Genomic DNA, 10,945 nt, shown 5'->3' on the forward strand with positions numbered 1-10,945 from the left:
GTGCGCCGTGTGCCTTATTTTTTCTTTAAAAATGACAAACATCAGCCCGGATGTAGAATTATTTGAAAAACTGTCTTTTACCGGGGTACTCGTAACAGACTTGTCATATCCGTGCAACAAACGAAATTGCGGCACAACACGGAGGAGTGAAATTTGATCGACTGCAAGCAGGTGTATCAAGAGTATAGAATAAATTTAAGTTTAAATATACAAATTTCTATGAGTTTATACAGCGGTCAGTGCCATTGCGGTTTTGTCGAATGGCAAATGTAAACCGATTATAAGGTCAACGTTAAAGGATTTCATTGACGTGGTCACGAGATTCGGGTGAATTGATATAATGTAGAGAAAAACGTGACGACATGGATATTTAAACTCACTCGAAGAGAACAATATTAATAGACTGTATATACAGGAACGTTCGCGTTTGTCACGAGAGATTAATCCAACGCGGAGTATAACATGTAAGTTATAAGTATAGGTATATCACCGCAGGGTGAGAAAGAAACTCGCCGAGATGTTGTTAAAAATAAAAGATTGACGAAAGGAAAATTTCTCGAGTATAAGAAAAAGCGTTGAAAAAAGTAGGAGTCAAGAATAGACGCTAGCACATGATAGTGAATTTCTTATCCAAGAAACGTTTCCTTAGCATCGAAATTGCGTTCACCTGTTCAAACGAAGCTTACAGCATGTACCATACGTATGCGACACATGCTAACGTCTCGCATCGCGGAACGTCCTTGAAGCTTACAGGATTCAAAGGGAATGGGAATTCTCTTCGTACTCTTCGATGAATAAAAAAAAGATTTGTGAATAATCTGCGTGATACGATCATAATTATCGATTGTACTTCGTTTCGGAACAAAGTCTCGTCCTCTTTCTTCCGTTGGCTTCTGTTTCCGGTACCGTTCCTCGAATTACCGTACACCCGCAGCAGAGTCGATGAAAAATCAGAGAGAAATAAAAAGACAAAAACGAAAAAGGAGAAACAACGAATCGAAAAGAAAGGTATTTGTCGGGCAGGTGGACCACCGTCCATATTTATCGTACCGATCTCATTATAATACGTTAGCGGGATTTAAGGCATTTATACACATCCCCCGGATTAAAAATAGATATTTGAGCAAGAATTTATTAATAGTAGATGAGTGTGCCGGCGGTTCCACCGGCGTTGGAACGGCGTGGAACGAGGACCTGCATAGGCCAGGCCGGTTCACGACGATAGCGGCCGGTTCCCGTTGCCGCCTCCTCCGCCTCCACGTCGTCGGAGCCCGCATTCCCCGCATCCGCACCCCCGACGACGGCCGACGCCCCGCCGCCGGCGTCATCTCCATCGTTCTAGCGATGCACGTGCCGTGTGCAAACCTTGGTATGACTAGGCCTCGCACCGCGCCGGATCAGCCATTCGAATCCAGTATTAGTGCGGTGTAGAGTGTTACGGTGTTGCGAACTCCACGACTCTCACCTTCGACCGATTAAGCCGAAACATAGTGGTGAGTAGTAAAGAGTAAAGACCGAAAGTGAATATACCAAGTCGCTGGGCGACTCGCTTGATCATCGTCGTACGAGCGAGTCGATTTTTCCGTTAATCGGTGTCGCACGTCGCATCTTCGTACGAAGAAACGAACATGCAGCCTTCGCGGTTCATATATCGCGGTATGATAAAGTACATGTAACGGAGGAAGGCAACGTACGTAACGTCGAGAGTGCGAAGAAAGAGAAGGGAGAAATGCGGGAGATCGGTGGTGGACCGTGGCCTCCTATCAATGCCACTGAATCGACTATGCCTACAGACCGTGACTTATATATCTCGCGAGCTCATCCGTTAATACGTTTATTATACTCGTACACAGATACGTACGTCTTACATACATATGACGAAAGTGCGCGGAAGAAAAGAGCCGGGACCTCCGCACACTTCCACACTCGTTCATATTCTTATTTTCGATTCCGCAAAAGAAGGAAGGGGGAATTCGGGGGTTTAACTAGGACGCGTCAATCGGGCAAAGAGGGGAGGGGGGTGGTAGGTGGGCGCCGCGACGCCCGTCCGCTCCCTAATACGGCGTCGTCGGGTTACGACGCCGACGTTGGCCTACGCCGTAACAAATATAGCCCACACCCAACGGCGTCCGGCAAAGCGCCGCGCTCCCGCACCTCCTTCGATCTTCATCCCTAGCTTTCCTCCGATACTATAGCCCGTATCTACGGAAATAGATCCGGTTGCCGACGGCCGGCAGCTGCCCGGCGAATTTACCGGCAAATTCCCCCTTTGGTCCATGCCATCTGCACAGAGGTATCGCGTTCCTTGTAAAATACTGTGTTTACCTTTAAATTTCACGATGCTGGGGTAGCACCTGTAACGGAAAAACTCGTAAACTTGGGAAACATTTTTTTTTTAGCCTCTAGAAAAAATAACCTGCAACGATGAAAGGGAAGCGATACGCGAATCGCTTGTCCGGCTCGTTTAGCAATTACTCGCAAGATTGTGAGCGGAATTTTGCGCCGTGGTAAACGCGGCGCGGTTTATTGGTCAACGGTTCGAACAGATCGACGCGATACGGAAATATGACGCAACGACGACTCATCTTTTATATCATTCACATTTCAGAATAAGCAAAATGCCTTTCAAGCCAGTCGAACACCCGAAATGCCCCAAGTGCAACAAATCCGTCTACGCAGCGGAGGAACGCGTCGCCGGTGGACTGAAATGGCACAAGATGTGCTTCAAGTGCGGTGAGTATATGCACGAATAGTTGTAGGAAACCCGAGAGTGGAAAAACAACGCGAGGTGGTTCAAAGTCTGTAAAGACCTGGGGAACAGCCGGATCCAATGCGGGACGCGATCAATTTCGTCAAAGATATTTACTCAAACGTATCGAGGGTTTCGCGCCTGGTACAATGAAAGGTCAGGAGACAAAGATTCGGGACTAATTTACGCTGCAGGTTACGACAATCATATGCGTTGCACTTATCCGTAGTCCGAGGCTGTGCGGTAAAGTAAGAAATATCCGAGTTACTCGTATGGATGATGTTTACTTCTGTGATCGTAAAACGAAAACAAGGTAACGATTTCTTACTCGAGATAACGGCAATCGTTAAGTGCAATTCCGTAAAAGTTTATAATGCCCTGATTCGTTTCAAAGATTCTTCAACTATCGCGTAAAATTTTTACGACGCAGAGGAGCAAAGCGAAACGTCCATAAGAGACGAGAATTTCACTACCGATTATTTATCGATTCTTTTTCTCATCGATCAACCGATCAAAACCACAATTGGACAATAATTTCGAAGAATAAGGCATAAAAAAAATCGTAATTACGCAATTTTAGAACAACTTTGAAGGAGTCGGTTTATCGAAATAAGATGAATTCAAGCAGTTGGTTTACTAAATTTCCGACATTCCCAAAGGTGCGAAGTAAAGGTTTTTCCTAAACGTCACAAACTTCGTCCTAACGATAATTTATAAATTTTCTAACGCAAGGTAGGCGAAAGCTTCGCAAGCTCTCGAGAGTTCCGTAACGTTTGAAGAAACGAATTAGTGGTCGCGATGAAAATCGCCGAATCGAATCAGAGTCATAACTTGAATTCGAGTATATGTTGGATTGCAGGCCTCTGCAGTAAACTGCTCGACTCCACAAACTGCTCCGAGCACGAGAACGAGCTTTACTGCAAGAACTGCCACGGGCGTAAATTTGGCCCCAAGGGTTACGGATTCGGTGGTGGTGCCGGATGCTTGTCCATGGACGCCGGTGAACACCTGAAGGAGACTTCCGAGTGAGTGCGGTCGCCCTCCCTACCCCAGAACCATCTCTCTATCTCGAGGTCCCCCTGTACATACCAAAAACAAAACAATTAGAAAAAAAAAACAAAACCACGAGAACAAAAAACGAAAACAACAAAGAAAACAACAAAAAAAAAATTAAAAAAATACACCAAAGTTACAGTGACAACAACAACAACAACAACAACACCACACCGACACTGAACAGAGAACAAACGTGCATGTGATATTCTTTCTTGATGGTTACATATCTCGTTAAACATCATCGTACGAAGTTGTATTATATATATATATATATATATATATATATATATATATATATATATATTATATACTGCAGTATGTACTCACTTGATGAATATTGTTGTTTTCATACGATAATATACATCATACATGTTCTGCAATTATATATGTATGCATATATGTCTTATACATATTTTAATGTAGCTGCGTTCCCGCAGATTAACCCTTCTGCACGGAATTATAATGCACACGACGATGAGTTTTGACATATAATTTTACACCTTTATACACACACATACATATATATATATATATATATATAAACGACTGACAAATAATTGTATCCAAATTGAGGAATACCGCATGTCCTCCCCCCCCCCCCCCCCCAAATCTCTACATATATATTCTATATTACCCCCACCACCACCACCACCACCACCGCCACTACTACCGCCAAAAGTTTCAAACGTATAACACCAGTTTTCCGTTTTATTCTTTCTCTTAATTTTACCTATCACCATCCAATTTGATAAAACATTTTGTGTTATAATTATTATACAATATAATAATATAATAATACATAATACAGGTATTACGTTTCTTTCGATTGTTCTCTCTGTATACTTTTTTTTGATTCGTCGAATTTTGTTTTGTTCTTTTTTTTCTCTCACATTTTATTTTTTCTTTTTTTTTTTTTGTCCTCTTGAACGAAATTTTTGTATTTCTTCTTCTTCTTCTTCTTCTTCTTCTTCTTCATCTTCTCAATCGTGTTCTTCATAATATCTCGGAAGAATACCATCACTTCGTCGAGATGTAACGATGATAATTAATTATATAACTTCGTACGAAAAGAGAAAAAAGAAAAAAAGAAAAAAAAAAACGTCTCTCGGTCAGATTATACATGTATAACACACTTATATCTTGGTACGAAAAACTTGACAAGGATAAAGAAAAACAAAAGAAGACCCGCATATTTTTCCTTAAACGGTGGAGATATTTTACTGAAATAAAAAAAAAAAAAACAACAACGAAAAACGAACAACAAGAAAAGATAAATTTTAATATTTTCCTTCTTTGCCCACCGGCAACGCCTAAAAGTTCTACGTTCAGTATGAATATATAAAGTAATAATTTTTAGAATTAGGATAATTTGTACCATCTGTAATAAGTGCTATTATTAATTAATAAATAACCACTGTAAATGTGAAACACTGTCGCGATAATATGTGATGTGTCACCCCCCTCTCCCCGCCAGCCCCGCCGAGTTCAAGCCATTTGGGATTCAGCCATTGATATATTCGATCACACACGCACACACGCGATTATATGGTGAGCAACCGAGTATTGCGCCCGCGTGACGCTTTGCTTTGCCCGCCTGTATATTCTATTATACTCTCTTCTCCTGCTTGCATGCGGCCCCCGTGTAACAACATCTTATCTTATTCTCTAAACATTTTCTCTCACCCCTTTGCAACCGTATCACGAATTATTCTCTCATCCCTGGAAATTCTTTCGTTCCTCACTTCTCTCTCTCTCTCTCTCTCTCTCTCTCTTTCACTATCGGCACCACCGCCATTGCCGCAATGTACATGTTACACCATTTGCACATTAACCCCTTAACCGACCCCTAACAATTCCGCCTGCCTGCCTGCCCGCCTGCCCAATCGGCCAACCGCCTCGGCTATATAACTGCAGCTAAGCTCAACCTTGGACGGGTTTAGTTTGGCTCTGTAATTATCAGCTCTGCTTTTCGGCTATCCTCTTGGGCTCGGCGGTAGCGTATCGCGCGTGGTTGGGGATCTCTTTTTAACACAGTAACCAGTAATAAAAAACAAAAACAAAAAAAACTCGTTACACCCACTTCGCCCGAATATCCGCAGCTTTTACGTCACCTCGTTTATTAACGCATCGCAAACGCATGTGCAGGCTTTATTTTAGGACCGCTGCAGCACGAAGATAATTCTAATGTTGCATAACCCAATCGATATACGTAAATTTCGCAGTGCATATAATTACACACCGGATATCATCAAAATACATGGGATACATCCGGTTTTTTTTTTCATTTTACAAAAATGAGCTGCATATTTTTTTCATTTATTTATTGTCTTTTTTTTTTCATTTTGTTCGTTTGATTCCATGGTTTTCGCTGTTTCGGCTATAAAGTTGATTTTTTCTATGTTGGATTTTTTTTCTCACCAGTAGAGTTCGTTGAGTTTTTACTTAATTTTCTGAAACTGTTATTTGTCCACTTTTTTTCGCTGTTACACGCGTCTTGTCATTTCTCAATTACCACATCTCGCTACTCTAATATCACACATCCTATTCCTTGTCTCATATTCTTCGTCCCGTTACTCTACTTCTTCTTCCGTAGAAAAATCTGTTGATACTTGCTTTGTTTGCCAATCAAGCCTGAACCAAGTCAAATCTCGCTAAATCCAAAAAAAAAAAATGAGAACAAACACGACGTCAGTCGGTATAACAAGGCGTGGAGAAATAGTGAGTTTGAAACAAAACCGTCCTACCGCAATCGCGAGGTTTGGCTTGATATCTGGCACACGTATAAGTGACGCGCATATTTTTTACCATATTTACGCGAGAAATTCCTCGCCGATGTGAAATACCAATAGACGATTGTATTTTTAGCCCTCGAGGATCTCAGGCCGTGCTGGAACCACGCGCCATAGCGAAGGCTCCCGAAGGCGAGGGTTGCCCGCGATGCGGGGGCTACGTTTACGCTGCCGAACAGATGCTGGCACGCGGAAGGGTAAGTAGACGAATAGAAAAATATCGAAAATCGTTGAAAAACCGGCTATGCGGACCGCTAGAGATCGGAAAGAAAGAAAAACCACGCCGTCCACTCATACGGTCTTGTTGTTGTTATCACTTCTTGTGACCAGGGCTACCATAGGGCATGCTTCAAGTGCAAGATCTGTCAGCGCACCCTCGACTCTACCCTACATTGCGACGGACCAGATCGAGACATTTACTGTAGAGGTAGTACTGCATATTCGGTTGTCCGTTTTTTTTTTTTTTTCTAATGTTCACGTCATTATGTACACCGTGATTCGTTTAACTTGTATTATCGTACGCAGTCACGACGACTGGGACTCAAGTCGTTCGCGTTTTTTTTTTTTATTTCACACGTCGTATTCGTTTTGTATTGCCCGTATTTTTTTGTTTTTTTTTTGAAAAAAAACAAAAAGTTTCTTTCACATACTATCCCCCGTTGTCCTGTAATTTTAATTTTTTTATTTTGAATATATTTAATATTCGTAATTTGTATATTACACGTATACGTTATAGATCTCGACTAATCAATTATCTTAGTAATACTCGGTAAAACAATTCTGTGTGATTAATATTCTTAACGAGAATGCGGAATTGAAACACAAAAATCCAACGACTGTGAAATAAATACCATCGTACAAGAGCTGCGGACAGGCAGTTTCTTATCAACTAATCACAACCGCACGAATCAAGTCCGTGAAATTTGTCAACTCCATGATCGTTGTATGGCTGGTACATAATCAATGAAAAACTGCGACAAAAAAAAAGAAAAAAGAAAAAACAAACACCGACAAACCCTCGTAGCTGAGCCAAAAGTTTTAACAACAACGACATTGTACCGATTTAATACGCATACGTATCTTCTGATCACAACTAGCCCCCCGAAAATTGGACATTCAGTGACTAACAATCATTATTCCGTTTGTGTCTCATGTAGCAATGGCACAGGGAATGTTTTAAGTGTTCCGTCTGTACGAAACGGTTGGACTCTGTCAATTGCTGCGAAGGTCGCGACAAAGATATTTATTGCAAAGGTAAGAAGATCCCCAGTTGATGCTTCAGCTTCGCTTCGTCGAGGATACACGATATTGCAAATTTGAACATACCGTCCGTGTGCCTGTGCGTTGAATGTCCAACGTTGGTAATAAGTTACCGTTGAAAAATGGCGAAACAAGTCCATATAACAAAGAAAGTAGCGATCAATATGTGTACGGATGTTTAACGCGACGTCGTATCTCTGACGACGAAGTATTGACAAGAAAAGCAAACCTTAATCTGTATTGTCTTCAGTGTGCTACGGCAAGAAATATGGTCCGAAGGGTTACGGATACGGTCAGGGTGGCGGCGCTCTTCAAAGTGACTGCTATGCCAACGGGTGGGTTGCTGGCTGAGGAAGGATCTGAATAATGTTTGAAAAAAAAAAAAAAAAAAAACAAACAGACAATCCACCTCCCTCAGCTTTTATACACTGACTATATATGATGCGCTTATATCTGCTTAACAGCTTGCTATCCGAAGAAATTTGGACCGCGCGGTATCGGTCACGCTGGAGTAGTTTGGCTAGGCCTGCAGTGCGATATCGAAGACGAGGGGTACGCCTCAACTTCAGATCTTAATCTTCCCTCGTGCCTCTGCTCTCTAACGCTTTGTTGCCGCTGTCGCTAATACCGCCAATTGACCTCACCTATAACACCTCGTCGTCTCTGTACCGTCTCGTTTAACACGACGTTTACACACGGAATAACGCGTGCAGTGTCTCTTTTCTCATATCAAAGTCAATCCACGTACCCTGCATTGTTATTACCTTCGTCACTTTTACTCGTCGGCTTTCGTTTTCACCTTCACCTTGTCTTCGGCTTCCAATCGTGTCACGTTTATGTACACGGGATACTTCGAAGGTACATACGTTACGTCATCGCGACTTCATTCAGGCACATCTTCGTGTGAGAATGACGTCGCAGCGTCAAATTTCACCTCCGACAAGACCTGTGTAGTAGTCGAACCGATCGATCGTTCGTCCTTCTCTCCCTCAGTGTTCGAGTTGAACCGTGAACTTTGAATGTAGCTTACGATTAACACCGCTAATTGCTTCGTACCGCAAACGATAGTCTGCAACGGATGATCTTTAACGTACAGCGACGCCGCTCCCCGCACGACCGTGATCGATACGGCCATCATCAAGGCGCCACCTGGCAAGGGTTGCCCACGTTGCGGAGGCGTGGTATTTGCCGCTGAGCAGGTACTGGCCAAGGGTAGCGAATGGCACAGAAAGTGTTTCAAGTGTCACGACTGCAGCAAGACTCTCGACTCCATCATCGCCTGCGACGGTCCGGACAAAGACATTTACTGCAAGACTTGCTACGGCAAGAAATGGGGACCACACGGTTACGGCTTCGCCTGCGGATCTGGTTTCCTCCAGACCGACGGTCTGACGTGAGTTTTGACATGAAATTCCCGAGGCCGCGACCTTCTCCCTGGCTGCTTCCCCGTATCCTCGTCAATATGTCAATATTGCTGACCACCCTCATCCTTACAGCGAGGACGAGATCTCCTCCAGTCGTCCGTTCTACAACCCAGACACTACCTCGATCAAGGCACCGGCAGGTCAGGGCTGCCCGCGTTGCGGCGGAATGGTTTTCGCGGCCGAACAACAGCTCGCCAAGGGAACGATGTGGCACAAGAAATGTTTCAACTGCGCCGAATGCCACCGACCGTTGGACTCGATGCTGGCGTGCGACGGTCCCGACAAGGAAATCCACTGTCGCTCCTGCTACGGCAAACTCTTTGGCCCGAAAGGATTTGGATTTGGACACACTCCGACTCTCGTGTCAACGAACGGTGATAGCGCACCGTCATAGTAAGTCGATTCCGCGGATAACGCTTGGCAGTTTGTTGTACAGTAAATGAAAGAGAAATCAATTTTTAATTAAAAAAAAACAAATAAAAAAAACAATTTCAGCATCGACTCAAACCCGAAGGTTGGTCAAAAGCGAACCGACGGAAACGGATGCTCGCGCTGCGGATACTCCGTTTATGCCGCTGAACAAATGATCTCTAAGAACAGGGTATGGCATAAGCGTTGCTTCAGCTGTGCGGATTGTCGTCGTTCCCTCGACTCGACGAACCTCAACGACGGACCTGACGGCGATATCTACTGCCGCAGTTGCTACGGAAGAAACTTCGGTCCCAAGGGTGTCGGCTTCGGTATGGGTGCCGGTACTCTCTCCATGGCCTAAGGTCCAAGATTGCGCGGATTGAATCTTGCTTGGCTCTAATTCGAAACGGAAGAACTATATCTATATAAGGACGAAAAAGCTAAGTATATGCTGACAATGGCGACGGAGGTCGATAAACAAGATTATACAAATACCTGCCGATTGAGTGAGAAACAATAAGCAGGGACGAAACTAACGATAATTATATAACAATAACAATAATAATATCAATAATAATAATAATGATAATGATAATGATAATGATAATGATAATCATTGAAGTGTATCCTATATACATGGATATATATGTAATATAACGCACGAACGACCAGCTGGACACTGATGGCGAACGCAACTAATGAATAATAATTATTAACGTTACGTGTTCTCTTTCCATTTCATAATTTTTTTTTTTTTTTTTTTCTTTTATACTTTTGTTTTGTGTCATTACTGTTTCTTACCGCACTACTACTACGAGATTCGAAAGTCTGTATACACATCACAGTTACTTGCACGATATCACTGTTGTCGTTATTATTATTATTAGTATTACTATTATTGTTGTTGTTATTGTCATTATTATTATTATTATTGTTATTGTTATTATTACTACTACTACTACCACCATCATTATATTATTAGTATGCGAATTTATAGACACAAATTCTGCAAGTACAACAATTCATACACACATCAATAATATATATATATATACACATATATATATATACACATACACCACATAATAACACTTTCTGTATCGCTATATACATACCTACCTACACACGTGTATAATTCGTCGCGACATATATATTTATTATGTAATTTCGACTTAGGGAGAAATATTATTTTAAATAAATATTTTTTGAAATCATTAATACATACGTCATTATATGTATACGCATGTAATATATAT

The 10,945-nt window shown here is 42.3% G+C and overlaps 1 protein-coding gene across 2 annotated transcripts; it reads left to right on the top strand.

Annotated features, from left to right (window-relative positions):
• The first annotated feature begins 1,336 nt into the window (after positions 1-1,336).
• LOC124308046 (muscle LIM protein 1) lies at positions 1,337-10,907 on the top strand. 2 transcript variants are annotated; one of them, XM_046770363.1, is made up of 9 exons: positions 1,337-1,493; positions 2,609-2,733; positions 3,609-3,774; positions 6,671-6,791; positions 7,752-7,848; positions 8,105-8,189; positions 8,951-9,247; positions 9,351-9,671; positions 9,774-10,907. In XM_046770363.1, exons 2-9 carry the CDS (start codon positions 2,619-2,621, stop codon positions 10,048-10,050), a joined length of 1,479 nt encoding a protein of 492 aa, XP_046626319.1. In that variant the 5' UTR covers positions 1,337-1,493; positions 2,609-2,618; the 3' UTR covers positions 10,051-10,907. The 2 variants fall into 2 exon arrangements, with proteins under 2 accessions (XP_046626319.1, XP_046626320.1); XM_046770364.1 differs by lacking the exons at positions 6,671-6,791; positions 7,752-7,848; positions 8,105-8,189; ... (1 more) ...; positions 9,351-9,671; positions 9,774-10,907 and adding an exon at positions 5,280-5,871.
• The last annotated feature ends 38 nt before the right edge of the window (positions 10,908-10,945 follow it).

Source organism: Neodiprion virginianus, chromosome 6 (assembly GCF_021901495.1).
Source record: "Neodiprion virginianus isolate iyNeoVirg1 chromosome 6, iyNeoVirg1.1, whole genome shotgun sequence".
Lineage (NCBI taxonomy): Eukaryota > Metazoa > Arthropoda > Insecta > Hymenoptera > Diprionidae > Neodiprion > Neodiprion virginianus.